General features: G+C 35.7%; 2 protein-coding genes and 1 non-coding gene across 3 annotated transcripts; all 3 read left to right on the top strand.

The window, feature by feature from the left end:
* Positions 1-8,123: 8,123 nt before the first annotated feature.
* On the top strand, positions 8,124-10,054 carry LOC106644679 (chymotrypsin-2-like). The gene is made up of 5 exons (XM_089595989.1): positions 8,124-8,178; positions 8,746-8,896; positions 9,136-9,382; positions 9,452-9,598; positions 9,896-10,054. Exons 1-5 carry the CDS (start codon positions 8,124-8,126, stop codon positions 10,052-10,054), a joined length of 759 nt encoding a protein of 252 aa, XP_089452115.1.
* Positions 10,055-14,984: 4,930 nt separating this feature from the next.
* On the top strand, positions 14,985-15,068 carry TRNAL-UAA (transfer RNA leucine (anticodon UAA)). The gene has a single exon. It is a non-coding gene; the product is annotated as a tRNA-Leu (tRNA).
* A 4,441-nt stretch (positions 15,069-19,509) lies between these two features.
* LOC106644677 (chymotrypsin-2-like) lies at positions 19,510-21,264 on the top strand. The gene is made up of 5 exons (XM_014360304.2): positions 19,510-19,561; positions 20,047-20,203; positions 20,413-20,659; positions 20,730-20,876; positions 21,103-21,264. The coding sequence occupies exons 1-5, from the start codon at positions 19,510-19,512 to the stop codon at positions 21,262-21,264; spliced, it is 765 nt and encodes a 254-aa protein (XP_014215790.2).
* The last annotated feature ends 3,110 nt before the right edge of the window (positions 21,265-24,374 follow it).

Below are 24,374 nucleotides of genomic sequence, written 5' to 3'. Positions count from 1 at the left end.
ATCTAAATAAACACAATATTATCGTTTACACCTTTTTTAACTTTTCTTCATAATGCGTGACATATCGCTCTCTTCTTTTTTATAAACAATATGTTTTGCCCTTACGACTTTTATAAATCTCATGTATTGATGATACACTACTGCATCTGGGCAAGTGTGTCATGTTGTCTCTACAGATATAAGTTACGCTACATATCACTCGCTAGTCGAGTGAAGATGTAACATATGCATAGTCGCAAGTTACCGAGGAGTACAGCACCCATGTGTACGAACACAACATATTTCACGACAATAGCACGTGTCGCTCTGTCATTACTGAAAGCTAAGTTTGCATAGATTCGCGAATCGTGTGGCACTCTTTTCGCGCTTGAAAACTAATCACTGGTGGTGGTAACATGAATCCCTTCCCATCACAATAATCCATTGTTCTCATTTTGCGCGTTATTTCGTCAACACTCAAACTACCTCGCTTCGATTTTTTTTCTTTTTTTCTTGAATATTTCCGCATCAGATTCCGAAGGGTAAATAATAAATTACGACCGTAGAAGTTCAGAAGAATTTCATTTTCGCATTTCCACCGTGAAAAAGAAATTGAGTAATGAAAAGCACATCGCAGCGTTTCGCTGTCCTCAGCTCGTAAATGAATTCATAAATCTTTGGCGAGAAATAAAATGAGGCCGTAAAACGCCTTAATCATTCCATTGCCGTAAAAACGCACCTAATAAGCGTCGCGACGCCGGCGACAATCTCGAATCCCCATTGTATACCTAATCCGCGCTTATCTGGTTTTCCTTTTTTTTTCTTTTTTTCTTTTTTGTCTTTTCCACCCCCTATACATGCATAGCAGCAGCAACAGCATTATTATGCAATAAGCGTGAGCGGAAACGCGTGCCTAGGACAATTAATCTAAACGTCAACGCACCGAGGGGTTAATTTATATATACATGGCTATCGCCCCGTTCGTCACCGAGCCGTGCTATCTCCTCCGCGAAGAAGAGGGAAAGAGGGAGGGACGAGCGTATTCCCTCGAGGCGCAACGCTGGCAAGCTTTATCAACCCTTCAGCGCGGATCTGCCGCCGCTATCGCCACCGCAACGCCATGTCGGTGCTGTCGTCGCTGCTGCTGCTGCTACTGCTACTGTTTAGTCTTCGAGAGCTCGCCCACACCCAAAGAGAGGGAGCTTAATTAGTTTTACGACTTCTTAATGCGGAATCGCCTTGACTGCCGTTGTTCCCCGTTATTTATGCTTGTTTGCCAATTTCGAGCACGGGCGCTCCTTCTGCCTCTCGCTTCTCTCGCTCGACTTTCCATTTACATCCGTGCTGACTACGGGGGAGAATTTACAGCTTTTATATGGCCTTTTTAAATTACGTTAAGCGTCGATGATTGCTTTATTACGAGGTTGGCGGTTGGTGCTGTAGCGTATCGGTGTAGCTCCGAGTTTCTTTGCGTTGCTTCGTTCGCTTGGAATTAAAATTGACAATGGTATGAAATACACGTGATGTAATTTTTTTTGGTTTATTATTACGAGAAACGAAAAACAAACAAATATTGATACCCTATTATTGTATTGGTCGAAAGAGATAGATGTCGTAGTCGCAAATGCAATATAAATAATTCTCGCGTCCTCGTAAAATTTTCTGGCATAAACCGTGCGTGCGGGGCAAAGCGATCACGACTCATGCGAGTGAAGATATAAACTACGCATTTCAGCACGGCGGAAATATTTCTAATTGCGATTTCGTGCATGCCACCTATAAAATCTTTATCGTTTTGCGTGTGCGTGTCTGAGCCGGGGAGCGACAGGATAGACAATAATGGCACCACATCCCCCGCTCGAAGGGGTATTAGACGCGATTCGGGAGCCTTTTACGTCCAACACCGGCTGCGCGAGTTTACCGTGAAAAAATTGGAATGGATTAGCTCACTGTTATGGTTTATGTGCTCTGGTGACGTAGTTATGGGCTTGTATCAATTAAGGGTGGAAGACGAGTCGCGGATGTCTCGGCGAAATGGAAGCCCTTGCTAATTATTATTGGTATGTACACGGGCTGTTGTCAGTATCATCGTTAATGTCGACGATGTGCTGCATTAAAGTGTTATGATTATGAGTTCATTCGGTGAAGTTGTAATCCAAACGGTAACGTATACGAGAAAAATGAATTACAAGCATAGGTATAGGCATTCCTTGAGATATAAAAAGGTTAAGGCCGAGATGCACACATGTGATGAAGCAACGCAATACAATATTGTTACATTCGATGATAAATTTTTATAGATTGAATCAAATTCAAGGGTAGTTATGTCCAGGCTACTCTTCAGATTATGTTACTCTGGTACAAGTGTTTGGGGTACTCAACAGTCCAGCTTATTAGCACTGAGCTATCTTCAACCAGCAGGTCATAATTCATCCGTCAATACTTTCTATTCTGCACGTACGCAAAGTCTCGTGGCTATGGTTTCAATCCACACGTTCCCTGTATCGTTATGTATAATATAGCATACGCACTAGTAGCTCATATAGGGCGGATTAGAGCTTTTGCGCGTCATGAGAGCGCTTCCGGGGGTCGATATCACGAGTACGTGAAATTTCAAAGAGAAGCGGCTGGGTAAATTTATGAATTTCAATCGGGTTTGCTGTCAAATGTATAAATATGCGTGATTTTTTTATTTTTTGACTCGAAACAAATGATATTTACTTGAATCATTATTGACATTGTGGATGACGACGACTGCTGTGAGATATTTATTTTAATTTTTTATTTTTCATCTTAATTAAAATTTCCTTTTTCATGCGATTCTCATAGATTTTAATAAGATTATAATTATCCAAGAGGAGTTTAACTCATAACGGAGAATGTTTAAAAAATTTATAAAATAAACATCCCACACTATCCTTATATTCTTAAACAACAATATGTTACTGTGATCGTGGAAAATACTAAAATAAACATAGTCTGCACAATGAACCTTTTAAGAGGCTAAGAAAAACATCAGTGAAGAAAACAATGTACTTAATTTTGCGCGGAAAAAGGTAGTCAAAACATTTTCTTAAGTGAAAAACAGCCATAGTGAAAGCTGGATCTTCATTTCGCAGCCATTGTTACACGAGGAGGTGGAGGAAGCGAAATGTGATGCGATAATGCGTTCCTTATGTCGTTGCCAAAGAACCAAGAATCACAAAGGGTGTGTCGAGTCGAGTTCTTCCCACGTCTTTGCAACAACACTCGCTAATTTTGTTTGAGGCTATATTTAATAGCACCTAGTTAATTTCGAACTCTCATAATTTATTATTACCATTTTTTACATGATATTGCACAATATTTTTTTCAATAACAGGTCTCATTCAAGATTCCGAAAAATGCAAAAATTATATCCAGTAAACAACATACATAATGTAACGAAGTAACAAATATTTGAAGGGTACATGTTTCACACAATATTTTTAGTTCTCTTTCAGAAATACTGTAAATTATTGTACAACAGCACCTGCCGCTGCAGGGCTCATTCTCACATTGAATTTTCCCGAGTATACGCGCACTTCGAATTATTAAGCTAATTGTTCGTAGAGGGAGAAACACCGTAGCGAAAAGGGGTAAAGCCATAAGACAATGAACGGTGCAGTAGCAGGAAAAACAATGCAGTTCAGCTCCCCTGTGGTTCTATTTCTCATCTCCCTTCTTTCCTCGTGCTTGTATGTTTGTGTGTGTATATATACATGTGCACATGAATGTTTCCGATGGTAAGCGAATTAAACCTGAAATGAAACATTTTCGCACTAAACGATGTTTTTCAATCATTTATTTTGTATTGTTGGATTGAATACTAATTGAATAGTTATGAATAATTTTCATCGATAAAGTCCATTAAAATTCACGATTCTTATTTTTATTCCAGAATAAATATTTATATTTACATTATTGTACGAGTGACAACAAATATTACACTTGGGTTTATAATTCAGAGATATCATCACGCTGATACGGATCTTCTTTATCAGGTTTCACGATTGAATAAAAATTGGTTTGAGTCTTGGAATTCCCCTGGACGATGCCTCGGTAAAAACGTCTGTGCGATTGATTTTTACGATGAACCGCAAACTAGAACGATTGTCAATTGATATAGCTACGCATCATCAAAGTCCAATTTCCTGGAATCGTAAAGGCTAACAATCCCATGTAACGTTGTCAGCTGCACCTGCGTCTCGTTCAATTTTTCCATTTTTTAACCTGTAACTCCATTACTATTATTTTTCAAACACTCATCACATGGATCCGAGCAAAAAAACTCGTACGAATAAACATAGCGTGCCATAAGTACAGTAGTATACCAGTAGATAAAGATCGATCATAGGTATCGGTCGTCATAACTGTAAATCACCATCCATACTATGCAGTATGTACCATATTCCGCTATAGAAAAAAAAAAACACTATAGTTGTACGCTCGATTCCAGCGACCTTCTCTACGAGAGATCGATACTGAATTCTCAATAGCTTGTACGTAGCTGTATCTCATGAGAAGCGCGATTAGTTACGTGCTCCTCTACTGTATAATCACCATCTTGCAACGAACGACTTCTTCGTTTCTGCGGCTTCTTTCATTTGTTTCATTCTTCTTATCTGTTTTGTTAGGTTATCCGAATTAGTGGATGTCTTGAAGCGAAATCGCAAATAGACTTGGCGTACGTTACCAGAAATCACTTGATCAAATAAACTACTGCCGATTTTTTTATTTCGTCCCTTATTAAAGATGTAATCTTTCTTTTTACGAAACGATTGATCTCAATTGAGCAAAATTGATACGTAGAACCTGAGCTTTGACAAAAAAACTATAGGGTAATGACCATTATTCAATCATCGATGATAAATCAAATTTGTCCAAAGTAGAAGTTACCTTAGGACAAATAAAAAATGTATCAACTAATTCGCAGTAAAACGAACAAGTACTGTTATGGACAACAAGAAGCAACAACTTTCAACTCCAAGATTCAGCAGTAGGAATAGGAGTGTCTTCCCTACCATTACTACCACTCCCTCTTAGAAGCAGACTCGTGATAAGAGCTGGACTCGCGGGCACTGCATTTTTTGCGGTCAGGCGTGCTCACTCTTATTTCAATAGCATCGTGCTGAGAGTTACCCCTATACAAGAAAAGGAAAATACGCTAGCCACGAGGCATGAGAATTGTTTTATCGTAATGATAAGCAGGAGAGAAATGCGAGAGTAGGTATTGCGTACGGTTTGAGGAAGAGAAATGTAAAGTATGAGAAAATACAAACAACAAAAAATAACCTTCTGGTAACGCAACTGTTAAGAGAACTTTTTATTTTAAAAAAGTCAAGTGAGCCCCGCCTCAGCATCCTTAATCATGAAACTTTGACAATGACTTTCCACGCACTCAAGGACGGAACTAACAGCTTCGAGCAAGATCAGCGTAGAAGAGGAGAAAGTTACGGGGTCTTCTTGCTAGCTCGACAACGATAATTGATATTAGGCAGTCGCGCGTTCCGGGTGGCAATCAGCAGTCGACGCACTTACGTCGTCGGCGCGTTTCATTCTGTGCGCTCGGTTTCCATCCCCGTGGCGCCACGCCGAAAGATGAGACGCGTCAAAGCATCTCCCCGTGCATTATTTCGCGCCTTCGTGAGGATCGAGCCCGGGAAATAGGATTTTTAATGAGGCGAACGGGCGCACAATTTCCTACTGCTGCCGCTGCCTTTATTTTCATACATTTTGTCTTTTTCCGCTGCTTCTTCGTTTCGGGAATTAATTTTTGCTTTGTCCTCCGGACCTTTTTATAACTGCAAGTACGCGCACTCCTGTTGCTCCGACTGTAATTAAATTGTTTGCCCCAAACTTGAGCATTTGATGGGCATATTTTTTTGTCTACATTCATCAAGTAACACAGATGAAAGAGTTTTTTACAAAGTTTTTTAATTTTTGGTGGGTAAAAATATAAATAAAAAATAACAACTAACAAGCACGATTTGACTCTTAGAAAGTCGTACAAGCGGTCATGAAGCATCAACGGCATCATTACTCGCAACAAAAGGCACAGCACCACGAAAGTTTGCATCGCGCAAAAAGAGAAAGACAGAGAAATTAAAATCTCTCTGCTGCATTAGCGTTCTCGCACGGAAAATGATAAGAGCTCCGCAAAAGAGAGAAAGAAGGCAAAAAGAGCGCAAATAAAGCTTCGAGCTGCTTCAATCAACATTTCGTTCCGTTCCGTTTCGTAGAAAGCAACAGACGTGCCTCTGGATGCGGAGGGAGTCTCTGATGGCGACAATGGATGAAAGCATCAAAGCTCCGGAAGTTATGGGGAGCACGAGAGGGGGAGGACTCGGAGGATAAAAAAGAAACGAGGGGTTGCGCGTCCGGCGCAGACTGATAATCGTTAATTACGCAGCGTTTTCGAGGCGGCTAGTTCTTTGACGTGCGCACTTTTATCGGAGGAATGCGGGGAAAAAAGAACGCAGGAGCCCTTAATCTGTGTTAAAGAGAGATACTAAATCAAAGAATCAGACGTATTGTGCGCTCCTGAACCGTGCACGCTTGTATTCGTTTCACTTCCGAGCCATTAGGGGTGAGAGTGTCTCTCCTTCTCTCGTTTTGTCGATGCTCAGACCACACTCGGTTGTTTTTTTTATTCGTTCACATGGTGGGCTCTCATAATTTCGACAGCCAAGCTAAACTGTAGTATAGTCATCGTCTTTTTTTATTTTTTTTTAATACGATTATCGATAGAGCATATTTATTAGTAGTAATGACTGAGGGTGAAGGTTACTGTAAGGAATTTTGTCATTATTTTGTGAATCCCAAATGGTAAAAAAAAAAGTGTTTTGTATTTGTATATTATTTCTTACAATTTTTAAGACGTATCTACGGGACAAATTTACCAAGCGAGGGTAACCAATCAACTGAATCTCAACTATTTCCGAGAATATTTATCTGATATGTAAAAAGAGCTAAAAAGTAATTCATGAAACTTATATCTTTTACGATAACAAAGTTTAATATGCTAAGGAACTTAGGATTTATCTTGCGCATTTAATGAAAGATCGATGTGATAAAAGTTTTTCAACTCCAAGAAATAAAATCACATCAATCAATACTATATCAGTATATTCGTCATTGACCAATTTACTTGCCTATGTGTGTCATTAAATTTATAAACTTAACATTATTAAATATATATTTTTACTTTATGCAAATAGTTTATGATTTCATTCAATTTTTATGGACTTCATGTGGGTAACACGTACAATAGAAGTGTTGTTTACAATTCAAGTAACCCATGTAACAAGTACAAGTACATTGAAAAAGTATATAAAAACATTGACCCTACAATGAAAATACTTTTTAAGTATCAAGTAAATTTTGTCAAAATAGTGTGCAAGGCACGGAAATTACTACTGTACATTATCATTATCAAAAAAAAATTTCATATCAATATTTTATGAACATGCAATCACAGTTGATGACCTTTACCAATAAAGTATCGTTTAAGTGTTGACATACATCGCTCAGTCTATATTAATTCATTTGTCAAATATATTTTACCAAAACCTTTTGCTAGAGAATCCTTGAATTTTTAGAAAGTTTTTACTATTCCATTTTGAAAATTTCGATTAGAAAGTCATATAATTATAAAACAGTTTTAAAAAACACATGACATCCCTGGTAAAATTAATTTAAATAAAAGTATAGTGATAATTTTAATGATCATAAAAACTTTCAAATGCAAAAAAGATAAGTGTAATAATAATAGTACATTTTCTACCATGAGTGAAAAGTAAAAATTACGTGCTAATTTTCGTGCTGAAAGCGTAACAAATGTTCACATTAAAAAAAAAAAAAATGTTTGAGGTACGATAAGTGTGTGTTTAACAGTGCTTTGACGATGTATATTTACTTAATTACATTATTATCAAAATCGCATCATCAATAAATGTCTAAGCGAAATCTGATTTATTTCATTCACGTACTTTCTTATCGAGTTCGCAGTAGAATTTGTCAGTGACATATTTCTGAAATCAAGATCATAGAGGAAGTATAAATAAGCATTAAATTGTACCGTAATCTTATTGTTTCGTCAAACCTGTTTTGGACTACTCACTACTATGAAGCCAATTCTTATTGCTGCAGTTACCCTGTGCCTTGCCACAGCAACTTTTGGTAAGTTAAACTATAATTTAAATACTAACATCAATTGGTGATTTTTTAAATAATGATTAAATTTTTACATAGTTACATGTATGTTACCAAGAAACGGTACATTTTTACTCTTCTATTATTATTAATAATTTATCCATTTACTTTTTTATTACTCAATTATTTATTTGATAGTTAATATATAAGTTATTTATTTTCTTATTTTTAAAGAATTCATGAATGTTAAAGTTGCAAAGCTCATTTGTTAGACAAAATTTTAGCTTTGAATCCGTTTAGTATTTATTATAAAAAAAAAATACATATGATTATATTGTGCCAAGCAATTTTTCGTCAATCCAAAAATAATAATATCCAAATTTAAGTTAAATTCTTATTATAATCTTAGCAAATGAGTATGAATTCAGGGTTTTTAATGTAAGCTGACATTGAAACTAAAAAACTAAGAAATGTTACATAAAAAAAAACTAAAATTAAAAAAAAGAAGACTATAAATTAGTGTCGTAATCTATTAATAAAGTGTATAAATCGAATGTCGAAAATTTAATAAAATAAACGAAATTTACATTATAGCTGCCCCAAGAGTTGTTGGGGGAACAGATGCTCCCGATGGCAAATATCCATACCAAGTATCTCTAAGGGATCCATTTATGATGTCGCACTTTTGTGGAGGATCGATCATCAATAAGCGCTGGATATTGACGGCTGCACATTGTGTCTTAGGGTACGTGATCTTAGTATATTTTTAATTTTCTATATTTTTTAAGGAGTATTTTATTCATCTAAAATTTTAGTACAAATTTATTGAATCACTCAGTATATACTTACATTCATATATAAATAAAAATTGTATACAATCGTGTAACATGTTGAATGAAAGTGGATTTCAAAATGTGTATTTTTTTTACTATTGCAAGTTACGAAGCACGTATTATTTTAATACATTTTGTACTAATTTTTTAGAAAAAAATCGATTACTGTTGTTGCTGGAACAAACTTACTTGATGGAAAAAACGGAAAAATTTACAAATCGGAATACATCGTTCATCACAAAGATTTCAGTATGAAACAAATAATCAACGACATAGGATTAATCCGTGTTGATCGTGATATCACGTTTAGTGACAAAGTTCAACATGTCAGACTGGCAAAAGAAGATTATAGTCTAGACAATGAATCAGCAAATTTGACTGGATGGGGCAGGCTCTCGGTAATAATAAATATTTTCAAATTATTTAATGAATCCCTGAATCGTTCTAAAAGATAATTTTCATAATAGAATGGAGGAAGAATTCCTAACAATTTGCAAGAGATAACTGTAAAAATCCTTAATCAAGAGAAATGCAAAAGTTTTTGGGACAAAATGATGCTCATACAAGAATCACACGTGTGTACTCTTACCAAGGAAGGAGAAGGAGCATGCAATGTAAGTATTTTACCTTAATCAAATTTTTAAGTTTCAAAAGTAGTTACTACAAGAATGAGTAATAGTTATTTTATTTAACTAGCATTGATATCATTGAAAAATTTTTAGAAAGCATCAGTAAATTATTGGTACTATACTTGTAGTGTATCATCTAGATCTGGTATAATTCGTAGACTACCAGTACAGTACCAAGTACCCTGTTACACAGTGCACTTTACACGGTCACTTGACTTTGACTCAAATGCACACAGAACTGTAATCTCATACGTGATTGTAAAATATTAATTAATTTTTCAGGGTGACTCAGGTGGTCCTCTTGTTGTCAATGGTGAACAAATAGGCCTCGTTTCCTTCGGTGTACCATGCGCATACGGATATCCAGACGTTTACACAAGAATATCTAATTTTGTTAGCTGGATAGATGAGACAATCAACAGTTATGAAAGCAATCTATAATGATCGAATGATTAGCCTTAGGTTTAGTGACGTGCCACTTAGTAATAATTTTACTGTAACTAAATAAAGTATTTTTATGAGTTGTTTCATAATTTTTGTTACAGTTGTCTTTTAATTAATATACCCTGTTTTTTTTCATATTTTCTAACTTAAAAAATATCGAAAGTTAATAATCAAGTTGCAATTTTTTTTACTCTAAAATTCATGGTAATATTAATTTTTTATATATTTTTATACGATATTAAGTCAAACGAGTAAACTAAATGAATTAGGAGTATTAAGTAATTTTTATTTTACATTCTTTGCGTGATCTACAAGCACTTGATGCATCTCAGCAGTTGATAGCGTGTATACCTTATCACCCACCAAAATAGTTGAAAAACATTTATACGTTATAGAAAAAAAACTTTGAAAAGTATCTTTTGCCCGACAATAATGGGGATTATGTTATCTCTGAGTCGTGCTACGCAGGTCCCCTAGGACAGCCGAGCCAGCTATTAACAACATCTCGTAAGATAATTAACCCTTTGAGGACTTTGAAGGCTTGCCGTTTTCAGCCCTCACCCCTTTTTTTTCTCCACCCACTTATTTTAATAATCTTAAAAGACGAGAAGTACAACAGTAACCCGCGCTGATTAGTAAATTCACCATCGCGTTACTCTCGCTTCGGTTGGCGTGCGTGTGCGTGGTTAGTCCGATCAGGAGCACGCGCAAGCTGTCAGGGCTCACCCTGCGTCTATTAACAATGAAGTGTGAGTAAACTATAATATATTAATTTTGTACATTTAAGATTACATACATATTTATTACTTAATATATTTAAGATTACATACATTTAGAAACTGATGAGTATATTTTTAAACATTAAAAAAATTTCTATTTGGAAATCGAAGTTTTCCAGGATATTGATGAATATATCGAAAGACGATGTCTGATTTTTACGGAAGCAGCACGGAAATTGCAAGAATATCCAATCTACGGTGAAAGAAACTAATTAAATTGTCAAATAAATAAATCCACTATTTTGTTTTGAAATACAATTTTAAGTTACCCTCCGATTTGTTGGTTTTCAAGAAATAATTACTTGAGAATAGAATTTTTTAAGATAAAAAAAACCTGGTTGATCAGGGAAACTGTTCAATAAAATTATTATAAAATCATTTAAAATTTAAAAAAATATACAGTCATGTAGAATCTTTATGTAAGAGCTAATCAACTGATCAATCAGCCTGACTCCAAAAGCCATTTGTAGAATTTTACGTATATGCAAAAAAGAAAATTTTCGACTCAGTAAGCACATCTGCAACAGAAGGATATTCAAAGCAGCATGAACAAAAAAAAATGGATGCAAGCAAGAGTGAAAAAGCAACTCCTTCATAGCACCACAGGGTCATCGGCACCAAGTGCACAAAAGAAGCGACATCAATGAGCTAGCAATTGCATCGAACCGTCAAGCCGCGCTGTGCACCTTAGCGCACTCTGTAACCCTTCCACCAAGCGCGGACGCGTCACTTTGATGTGACGCTCATAAAAGACAGCGCAGCCCCGAGAAAACAATGCTCTGCCCGCCGGAACATGAAACGACAACCCTTCACGCCAGAGCTAATAACGTGCGTCGTATATACAAAATAGCCAATTTTTGCCGTTGCATAATACGCAACCTTCGGATGCGCAGGGCACAAAGTCAAAGGATTTAAATCCTTTCGTTTTCCTCCTCCTCTTTTCACTATTGGGTGGGGACCCTTTATTGTTACTTTTGGCCGAGATGCGCGCTTGCCTTTGCACGACAGGGTATTGCCACCGAGGAAATCCTTCGGGACGTCTCTTTTTCGTTTTACCGAGCAGGCTTTGCGTCTAGCCAATGTTTGCGTGCACTTTTTTTTTAAATTTCCTTTTGATCTGAGCAGATCGGCTTTTTTTTCTCTCGTGTACTTTTGCAGACGTCATCGCAATCTTTTGAAAGAACCGTGTCTCGTTTACGCGGATTTTAGAGATGCACAGCCTTGCTAATCTTGACAATTTCGGATTGGAGTCACGGTCTGAAGAAAATAAAAAACTTTTCACTTTTGATTATTCAATGTATTTTTTTCAATCGCCTAATGAGATAATTATGCCCGTAGTAAGTCACGTTAGTGTTCTTGCTAACAAAAGTTCAATCGGAAACATCGAAAAAAGCATAAATCATTAAACATAGATGAGCTGCATAAATATAAGGTACTGTTTTAAGATTGTGATATTATATAAATAATACTGAAAACAAAATTCTATTCTCAAACTTTGGAAATAATTATAAATTACAATCATCAGACCTAATTGTTAATTCAACGTTAAAGTGTGGTGGCAATTTACTGAATTTCTCTAACTTTGTAAGGTTACTATGCACTAATCATCTAGAACCAAACCATCATATTCTTAGAAGTAAAAAAATTTTTTTAATACGTTTGATGATGATAGCATGGATAATTTGGAAAAGTAATTTACTTCTGGCACAAAGTTAGTATTTAACCTCAATTTTTATAACAATGATAAAGCTGTGTTGATAGCCAAGAATTTGTACATATTTATTCCCAGCTAACTACAGGCACTCACTGTTGAATGTTTTACTTTCATCATCCTGGTAAATTACCAATTGTTAATTTCTTATGGAAATGTAGTCAGGAAAAAAAAATCAACTAGAAACCTGATAAAGCTCTTCCTTGCGACACTGCTTGATAAATTATCCACTTCTGGAAAAACGATCGCTACCCAAAGAAAAGGCCGTCGTCACATTAACTTTCAGCATTTCAAAGCAGCGAGAGCAGATCGAATTATACGCAAATCGAGTGCCAAAGGAAACGGAAACCATTTGTCTCGGACTCCCAAGACTTTCGAACTTTCTTCCTCGTGCCATTAAGCTGGTTACGCAGGCGAGCTTTTCTTAAGGAATTAATGCGAACGACTCACTGGAACAGCACGCATCATTTCGCTCGACTTGTTGGTATAGGAATTATTTTTCTTTTGTACGTCTTTAATTTGGATGGATTAGGATGGTAAAAATTATTCACCACATGTGGTGGTGGATTTTGATGAGTTAATAAAACCTTTATAAATTAATTGCTAACTTTTGTTTTTCTTAAAAGTTTTCGAGGTTTTGGTTAATTCAAATAATAAACGTTTAATTGAAAATTCCAGAGAATATGTCCATTTGGAGTACATACATTAGTTTTTAAGTATTCCACTCTCTTTAATTAACCCTTTGATTAAAATATGTTAGATATATGGGATTAATATGGGAGTTAATAAACAATAATCAAATCATTATTCCAAAAACAATTTCTATATTACTTACATTGTTTGTAAAAAATTTTCTGTTTTTACATTAACAATTAGTGTATCAAAGAGAAATTTTGTATTCCAGGTGCATAAATCTCGCCAAAGTCCTCTTTTACCAATAATGCAAACTGAGTAGTACGGCTCAAATAGAAAAAATGATGTTGTGCACTCGGTAAAGCTTTTTTAAAAATAAAAATGTGAAAAATGTTTCAAAAACCTTTGTACAGCTGGAAAACATAAAACTGAAAAATTTCCGAAAGTTAAAAGAAAACAGAGGCCAAAATCGTCACTAAGCAATTAAATATTGAACTTAAGTTCACCAGACATAAAGCAAAAAGCAACCGCTCTCGAGTATTATCACCTGAAGCGGCGTGTGATGTAATTCAGATATGCTTGGAATTTAATCATGTATCAACGTGTAGTCAAGCATTTTTTATTGAAGGTATACACACGTGCCTGTGCGACGACACCGTTTGCAGCTTTATCTCCCCATGTGATTCCAATCAATCGAGATTACACGGTTGAGCGTGCGTTGGCTTGACGGTCATTATATCTTCCATTGAAACGCGCACACGCGTCTCACACTTTTGCAACACGTTGATTATGCGCACGTTGTTGGGAATTATGGCGATAATGTCGAGCGATCGACTTGATGGCTGGAAGCGCTACCCTTGGCCGCTCGCGAGGTGTGATCGGTGATTGAATATTTATAAGATCAACAGTGCAGTTGATGAACAGCTCGTAGGATATATCATATTAATAAGTCCATTATCATGAGTTACAGTGTGTGATGCATTTCTACACATCAAAGTCCAAACAATGGCTCGTAGTAGTAGCATATTTTATTCGACTTTTATTTACTACGTTAATGTACTTGCGATATCGTTTTTTGATAATGTTTTTGAGTAAATGCAAACAAAATTGAGGAACACAAGACACATCGTTACTACAGTGGTGGTGTTGTGTTAACATGTATACAAAATTTGTCAGGAAGCATTAGAATCATCATCCATTAAACTTTAAATCATTCCTTTGCGATTGCGTGATGATGGCAATGCATAGCGCATGTTAAAAATTAAGCACACTTACCAATGCAGTATGTAATCGTACAAGCGTGCAAGTATTGATCGCAAGCTTTGTGTCGGTAAAAGGGATACCCATTCGCGTCAGGATGTGATTTTACTACATATTTTTGGTTAGTGGAAAACGTAGTTTAATCTACATTTCGTCAATATAATATATGCACTAAAGTTTTATCATTATGTCACTGTCTTTATTTATATTACAGGTGAAGAAAATGAAATCTTGAAATGCCATGTATAAAATTGTATTCATGGTCTAAGAATATTGGTAAACTATACAAGAAATTGTTTATGGTTTTTAATTACTAATCCTACAAAATCGCTAAGAATTACGATAAAGATTTGTCGATTTAAATAATTTTTCCCTCGTGAAATATGTGATTTCACCCACAATATAACTATATCAATATTTTTTAAAACGAATATTGTATTGTATATATAGTTTTATTTGATTTGTTGCAAAAAGCAAAAATCATGAATTACCTGTTAACACACCGGGTGGGTAATCTACGATATGTATGCCCGACGCCTCGCAAGCTAGGTTGGCCGAGCGGTCTAAGGCGCCAGACTTAAGTTCTGGTTCCCGTCTGGGAGCGTGGGTTCGAACCCCACACTTAGCAAACTTTTTTTTCCACTTTCCCTTGTTTCATTTGTTAATTGACCCACTCACTGTCTTGTCCAAAAATATTAAAGAAATTTTAATATTAACATTACGCGTCCATATACTTATCATGCAATTGTACGTAAAACAATACTCTCTTGTCATGTTACAACTATTTATTGACACAGAGATTTCTGTTAATAAGATTTCATACTAACACGTGATTTCAATCCAATCGTTTACAAGCACCCATAATTAGTTAAACTTGATTCACTGGTGCGTTGGTTCAAACGTATATTATCTGAATGTTTCAAAGTATTTCATAAGTTTAGATGCATTATTGTATATTTAAAAATAAGAATAAATATTAGTGATGATAAAGTTTGTCTCTTCTTCTATTTATGATGTACCTAATTGATGTTCACTTAAATCAGCCTAAATTCAAAGTACTCTCTAAGACTGATTGGTTGTGTTGTGCACAACAGCAAACGTACAAAATTGATAATAATTTTAAAAATTAATACACCAAGTATTGAGAAATATAAATATTAAATTATACTGTCAATACCCTTTGTTTTGACTGACGGCCTTATGTTACTTCAAACTCGTCTGCGTTGTTTCATCCACTCTATGCTTGTGGGGTGTAGCCTGTTCATGATTTCGAATAAAGTTTTAGATAACTTGGGCAAGTGTCAACTGTTCACTTTCAACCCTTAACTCTTGTCTATGAAGAGCTTGAGAAATCCAAACGTATAACTTGTTTTTCGAATAAGTGGTATTTATTTTTTACTGATGCAAAATTCCATAACTTACAACAAATAAAAAAATTGACATAAATCATCGACTTAATGAAGCAACCATATATTTGAATGACTGACTGAAGCGCTACTCGACTACTGACTTTACATAAATTAACGAGACGCAACTCGACATTTTCATCTACAACAACTAATTTTTAATGGTAACTAATGATGGCATCAATAAAACAATATTAGCTAGAAGATCATTAAAAATCGCTCGTTTGAAAGGTATCAAAATATTGTATTATCGGCCCAATAAAACATCAATGCACATACTTTATCAATCTATCCAAATCAATTGGCCTATTTTTTAACGCGAGAAAATCTTGTTTTTTACAAGCAAGTGGTACACGATCCAACACCATTACGTCGCTGCCTAATAACGCACAGTAGTATATTTACCCGAAAGCTTAAACTCACTCGAGTTCCAATGGCACCAGCTAGTAATCGCCAGGCGGATTTATACACACGAGCTCTCGACAATTCGACAGGCAAACATCACACCTCGCGCCTCCCCTTCTCCGACCTCCGAATCATTATCATCGTCAACATTGTTGCGGGCTCATCGAGCCGCGAGAATCGTTTTAAAAAAAAGAAAGGAACCAGCTCGCGACACCATCTGCGCCAAGTCAGTGACAAGCGCGCTCGCTTCGCACCCTCTTCACAGAGCGTCAAGTGCCGTAATACTTACATGTATGGCGCGTGTTTTCTCGACGTTCACGCCGATTGTTTCGCAACAGTCACTTGCGTGTATGAGCGCGAGAAAAAGGAGAACCCGTTCAATAATGGAATTACGCAGGAGCGTTTATTTTCTTTTATTTCCTGAGGGGCGGTGAAAAAAAGGGTGCGGATAAAAAAGGAGAGAGAGAGAGAGGGGGGGGGAAAAGAGAAATGGTCCTTATTTTCGAAAAGAGTTTATCGAGGATGGGTAAAAAGAGGTGCGGTGTCGGGTGAGCATAGGTGCACACTCGCAACTCTTTGGCACTACGATCGCATCTGTTGTCGCGCTCACGTTACCACCACGCCCTGTCCGCGTATAATGACTATCGCTTTTTCCTCGACTGTGTACGCCGTCGAAAAATATAGACTAAGGGCTGAAAATCACCACGCTAGGATGCGCTTTTGGGAGCCAAACTTGCAGTGCGCGTGATTTTTTTTTTCTAACAAGCAGGCGAGACGATGTATACTTACGGTAACAATGGGTGTATGTCGTACGCGACCGTGATCGAGGGGTGATTTGTATTCCGTGCGTTTAGAGCAAGTTCAAGGCACGAGTTGGTTGTTTGGGGTGAGATTAACTGACAAGTAGTACATATACATATTTAATCGGACTCTGCAAAGATTCACGCTCAAGAAGAGACAGACAAAAGGCCACTTGATTTTCTATCTGTTAAGGGATTTGCGTTTATTCGATTATTGTTCAACGCTCAAGTGATACTCTCACCATCTATTTTCGGACCTGTTTTATCCCTCTTTTGCGTTCATATACATAATATTAATACTTTGCGCTACACTTAACTCTTTTTTCTCATTGTTGTCCGAGACAATTATGCTAATGTGAAGTGATTTATAACATATCTTTTAAAAAAACTTGTTGTTTGAGGGATCATAAGAGTATTATTTAGAGTTGATTGTATTGGGTACAGTCATTCATAAAATGTTATTTTCTAGAAAGATTAATGGGTTACCTGATAAAATCTTTCTATACAACATTTCGTTGGCTCGGTGTAATCATTATTATACAATACCATAAAGTAATCGTTTTTTAAAATATACAATGATAATGAATTAAGGGAAGGCAATTATTAGTATAATTATCTTCTACGCAACGAATTTGAAATGTAAAATAATGAAACCCTACCTAAAAAACAATATTAATTTTAAAAGATTACATTTATTTGTGTTGTAATTGGCAAATAGTAATCAGTTCAGTGCAAAAATTGTATAACACTTATGCAATTTCATGCAACTTCCATTGCAAAGTTTTCATTAAGAACAAATAAAGTGTTTTTACAAAAGAAAAAAAAAATTTTAGCTGTATGTAGTATTGTTAGTGTTGCAATGATTGTCAAAACTGAAAAATACAAAACCTTAGATTTAAAATATTGTATTTATCGTACATATCCAACCCTAATTTAAATAACACAATCATGTGAAAAAAAAGTAAAATAAAATCGTAATCAATAAATATTTACACCAAATCAGATAACTTTCGTTCTCGTACTGTTTTATCAAATTTATTTGTGCAGTAATATTTGTTGGCGACACGCTTCTGAAGTCGAGATTGTACGAGTACAAATATTAGTATTAAATCATACAGTAGTCGTATCATTTGGGGAAATCTGTTTCAAACTATTAGAAAAATTAACAGTAATAAAGATATTAACCGCTGCAGTTTATCTTTGTTTGGTACGTCAGTTTTGGTTAAGTAAATACATGATTTTAACACCAACATGAGTTTGAGACTACATTTTTTCAAAATCTAAAATACCAAAAGAAATTACAGTCTGAAAAATCTTTTAGCAAACTTGGTTGAATAGGGCAGACTTTAGCTAACAATAACATATTTCTACTTTATTGAAGTAATTCCAGAATTTGGCTAGTAGTAGTATAGTAATAATAAGTTGGATACTTCACTTTAGTACGTGATTTACAAATACCTAATGAACCGACGCATTAGTTAAGATCTGGCAAACTTGTTTATTGTTAACGTATAATACTATAGTATCATGGCAAAAATTATGTAAACTAAGCAGTTCGTATGCATGTGCTTTTTGCACAAGTTATAATTTTTTAATTATGTTTAGGTTATTCGTAAGTTCGTATGCTTGATGAGATTAAATTGTGAAGTGAGTGGTATCCATCAATAGTTATGTTAAACAAAGGAATCTTAACTATTAATTAGGGAGAGTGTTTCTATTAATTGTGAAATATTTATTAAGAGCTAATAATGAGTTGTAAAACGTCTATTTTTTTTTAAAGCACAAACTGTAATTGACGTATAATTCAATTATGATCGCGATTTGGCTTAAGCTTCAAATTAAAGATCGCTTTAATTTCAATTCCTCAATTTTTAAAAATAGAGCCACATCAATCCATACAATCAACGTTATCATTGCATACCGTACACAGACTTGCGTACTTTTACTTTATTTCTCGAATCATCAGATAATTAAATACAAAAAGTTTATCGATTTACTGAAACACCAAGGATTCAACTGAATTTTGCTAAAGCGTCAAAAATTAGAAAAATTACCCACTACACGTAATTAAAATACTTCTCAACTATCCGATCAGCTTCACTACAGCAGAAAAGACAAAGATTACTAAAAATTATTAAATTTTTACGACAAAAATTTTACCAAACTTACAGACAAAAGAATCTCTATTATTATATTATATTATATTAGCAGTGCTTTAAGGTTATGTATTTATAATACAACGTAAAATAAATCATAATTTTAATCTCGTTATCAATAAATCTCTGCAGCAAAATCTGATTATTTACATTAACGTACTTTCTTATCGAATAACATTCTCTCAATAGTATGTCTTGGTGACATATTTACGTAATCAAGATTATAGAAAAAGTATAAATCAGCATCAAATTTTAAAGTAGACTTATTACTCAATCAAACCCATTTCGGATCAGTAGCAAGAATGAAGCTAATTATTGCTGCAGTCACACTGTGCCTTGCCACAGCAACTTTTGGTGAGTCAAATTATTAGCTCAAAACTACCAAAATAATTTTTGTTCAATTTTAACATGCCACATTCTTGTCTCGGGATTGGGTACTACTTTGTTCTTCGTATTTAATTATTCATCCGTCTATTTTTTGTACTTCATTAGCTGTTTATTTGTTAATATATTAATTTATACTTTTAATTTTGATAAGCCAATCACTTATGAAATCATGACACATTTTCGAGATATAGTCGCAACACGATGCGCTCTTCAAGTTCAAAGTAGTTAACCTAAGCTAATATTAAAACTGAAAAACTAATAATTTTTAAGTAAAAAAAAAAGTCACAAAAATTTAATAATGCTACTGAAAGGGCGTTTATATGCTGGAAGTTTATGCCAAATTCCAATGAAATCTGAAAAATTACTCAAACTTGACTTATTTCATCTTAAAGTCTATTTCATTAACCAACGTCAAAATTATTCTAAAGTAATAGGCGAATCTTTTATTACAGCTGCTCCAAGAGTTGTTGGGGGAACAGATGCTCCCGATGGCAAATATCCATACCAAGTATCTCTAAGGGATCCACTAACAATGGATCACTTATGTGGAGGATCGATCATCAATAAGCGCTGGATATTAACGGCTGCGCACTGTGTCGTAGGGTACGTGTTCTTAATAGATTTTTAATTTTCTATCCGAAATTTTACTATTAATTTATTAAATCACACAGTATAATTACATACATATGTTTTAATCAAAATTTCATACAATCATGTCACATGTTAAATAAAAATGGGTTTCAAAATTTTTTTTTTATTCGACTGTAGCAAGTAACAAACCACGTATTATTTCAATGCACTTTGTACTGATATTTTAGGAGTACATTTATTTCTGTTGTTGCTGGTACAAACTTGCTTGAAGGAGGCCACGAACAAATTTATAATTCGGAATACATCGTTTATCACAAATACTATGATGGCAATACATTATTAATCAACGACATAGGATTGATTCGCGTCGATCGTGATATCATATTTGATGACAAAGTGCAATATGTCAGTTTAGCTGAAGATTTTAGTTTGGACAATCGTTCAGCTAATTTGACTGGATGGGGCAGACTTTCGGTAATGATAAAGTATTTTCTTGTTTTTCAAGTGATTTCAAAAGTATTCTAAAATAAATTATTTCAAGTAGTCGTGGGCACAGAGTCCTAACACTCTACAAGAGATTTCTCTTAAGGTAATCAATCAAAACAAATGTCAAAATTTGTTGAAAACTATGGTAGTCATAAGGCAATCACACGTCTGCACTCTTAACAAGTACGGAGAAGGCACATGCAACGTAAGTTTTTTATTATAATTAATTTCATTTCTATAAAAATTAATTTTTAGCGAAAAAAAGCAAATAATTTTTTGGATTCTATGTGGATCATTTTACTTATAAGATAACGCGCTCAACATATCATATCTGTCTACAAAATCTTAACCACTACTAGCTCTGGAGAACTAGAAAGTGGCACATTTTACTTGTAGGCGAGGAAAATTAAAAATACTGTTTGATTTTTCAGGGTGACTCAGGTGGTCCTCTTGTCGTCGATGGACAACAAATAGGCATTGTTTCTTTTGGTGTTCCCTGCGCTATGGGATATCCTGACGTATATACAAGAGTATCTAGTTTTATTGATTGGATAGGTGATGAAATTGATAGTTACGAAAGTCGTGTACAATAAACATAAATCGTAAGTTCACTAATTTACATCATCGTCTCTTCGTCTAAATAAAGTATATTTTTTATTGATTTGCACTATAAATGTTATTATTTTTTGTTATCTACCCTGCTTTTATTTAAATATTATTTAAGATCAGAAAAATGAAAGGCTAACAATAAATTTAGTCGATGTATGATGTTATATTTATGTCTGAAAGTAAGGACTGATGAGTGATAATTTTCAGTAAATAGCGAAAAAAGTATGTGAATAACTGGATGTCTAGTGTAGTAGAATATTATTTGGTAACTGTATTGATACAATTTATAAGCTAAACGTTTCATGATCTAGATATGTCAATGATTTCATATCGAGGGTTTTATTCCAAAGACCTTATCTCTTTACCGCACACGTGAATTCAAATTCTCGCTCCCACACCTCAGTCAAGTGGCTCATCAGCGCAAATCTCCGTAGCAGCTCGCTTGCCGAATGTAAATCGCATTTCTCAAAGTCCTTGTCAAAAATAAAAGACAGAGCCGCGGGGAAGGTTCAAATTTAATAATCCTATTCTCTGCTCTTCGGTAAAGCGATTTCACAGCACGTTGCGGAAGATGTTTGCAACACCCATAAGCATTACAAATGCGATTTTCTCGCACGAGTCTGGGAGGGAGCAGCTAGCATCGCGAAGAAGAAAAAGAAATGGAAATCACTTTACGCAGAGGAAAGGACCAGGGACGGACTATTTTCCACGGTGACGCGCGAAAGTCGACAACGTCTCTGAGATAGATTTATCGAATTACTGAATTTTCGTCCATCCCCTACCTTCGACACGTATATATATATTTGTGTGTGTGTGTAGGATCGCCGGTCGTGATACTATGTTGACGAAGGATGAGTCGGACGGACGAGGATTGGGAGGGAAAAAACTGAAACGATGAAAATTCATAAAGTCGAGGGTTCTCAGAGTACAGTGGATGTTGGTAAAGGAAAATAATTAACCACTATCCTGCTGAATTCATTGATTTCGAAACGCATGTGATTATAAATTCATCGAGATATTTATACTTGTTGTTTGAAACGGTGAGATGTTTTTTTTTATCTGAAATTTTTTACGGGCAAAAATGCGTATGTTTTGTTGGTAGCAAATTGTGTAAAGAATTGTTTTTAAAATGCAGCTTTGAGATGCTGAGCCAAGGAAATTCATCAGTAAGTCTTGAAGTCATAAATAACGATCGGGTGGTTGGAAAACAAATAAAGCGAAAGAGACAGTCTAACACGCGTGCTTACACGTCGCCGGACAATGGATGATAAATTGCTGGAAAGGCAAAACAAACGGAGACAGGAAAGAGACAGAAGAGTATTTCGGTCCCCGTTGGCTGGCATCGATATTACTAGCCTCGATAATTTGGTTCTCGATTTGGCCAGTGTCAACAGACGATGCGATCTCGTGGTCATGGAAAAATGATTTTTTTACAGATGACACGACTGCTCCCCTTTTTTTGCTCGATACATGAAGGTGACATCATCGTGGGCCAGAAAATTTCAATATTATTTCATGTAACGTCAAAGATGAATACGAGAAATATATTGATCGATAGAGGCTGAAAGTGATTACGGCTCGGTGCGAGCGAGGCGATTTTTATTCGAGGAAATCGTCTTTTTGACAAAAAAAATTGATTCGCTTATTACGGGATTGCTTTTTCGTGAAAATACAAGAAAAAAAAGACTAATCGCAATCATCGATCAAGTCATGCCTCATTACGCCCCACATGTTGATTTTTCAAAGTTAGCTTTTATCATCAGTACACGGTTAGTTGTATTGTATATCATTGTATTTCTTACTGTGCATAAATCTACATTAAATTGACATAAGCAAAAGCTTCTTTATGATTTTCTACAAAAATTTGTCGAATAAAAATGTTGTTTTGAAATCAACAAAAAAACACAAATAAAAAAAATTCCGTGCACTGCGTACAATTCCCTTAACAGTAGACTCGTTTATTCTACTCAAAGTATTTATATTTCGACCCTCCATATCTCACATGAGTCATGTCATAGAAGAGTTGAATATTAAAAAAAAAATTGCGTCTTTCCACAAAAATATCACTGCTCTCCACCAACAGAGTTTTTGTCCTCCTATTTTTTTCGTTAAGCAAACGATCGTAAACAAAATATCCCAACCAGCGTTTCCCCTTGCGCGCACCCTATTCAGCGTTTTCCTCTGGTACAACAATGAAGTAGCGACTCTAAGGTGAACACCGCGCGAAAACGAACACCACGACATAAAAAGAAAGAGCACCCAACTCTGAAATCCATCAGATGGAAAAAGAATAGACAATAGAACGAGAAGATATGCAGACAGCGAGTCTCTGCATTTGGTTCCAACTTGGGAGCGCTCGACTCGCTCTTTTGTTGCATCTAATTTTCATTCAAGATGCATCTCACGCGCGCACAGCAACAAGCGTTAAATATTTAGCCAGCTAATTTTAGAGAAAGATTTTTCTTACCTCTTAAAAGAAATCCCGGAGTGAAGAAGGGGGGGGGGCATAAACGAGCAGAAAAGGACGAGAAACGAGAATAGAAAAACGCAGGAGGATCAGGGATGTCGTCGTCGGACTGAAATAATAACGAGGCACCGACGCCACGCCTTTAATCACGATATTAAACATTTACGATTGGCAAGGAGGACCGAGGGAAGGAAAAACTGTCCCGGCCGACCTTTCACGCGACTCTCTCTCTCGCTCTCTTTCTTGCAGGCCTGATGCCTCTCGTTGCTTTATTTCCCTTTTTCTTTTTTTCTTTATTTTGCGCGTCCCTCGCGAACTCCACAACGCCACCAACACAAAGGGGGCTTCCTTCCCTGGATAATTATGCTTATGCCACCCCTCCCCAAACCTCCTTCGCTCTTGTGTATCGCGCACAACAGTGGCATTAGCCGAGAGAAAAATTTCCGCGAGGATTCTGAAGAGTCGAGACTTATTAGACCGGAGATCCCTCGCGTTAATAATTGATCGGCTTTTTTAATCACAGCTCTTGGCGCGGCTTTTGCTGACGGAACAGCAGGGCGCTCGAGTGCTGATTAAATAAGCCGTAATTGGACTTGCAGCCGTGCTTGTATACTTTTTACAAAAAAT

This window comes from Copidosoma floridanum, unplaced genomic scaffold (assembly GCF_036245765.1).
Source record: "Copidosoma floridanum isolate Cflo_tuat_1 unplaced genomic scaffold, Cflo_Japanese_pri ptg000029l, whole genome shotgun sequence".
Taxonomy (NCBI): Eukaryota; Metazoa; Arthropoda; class Insecta; order Hymenoptera; family Encyrtidae; genus Copidosoma; species Copidosoma floridanum.
The sequence above is the reverse complement of the archived record's forward strand: the minus strand, read 5'-3'. Positions and strand labels throughout refer to the sequence as shown.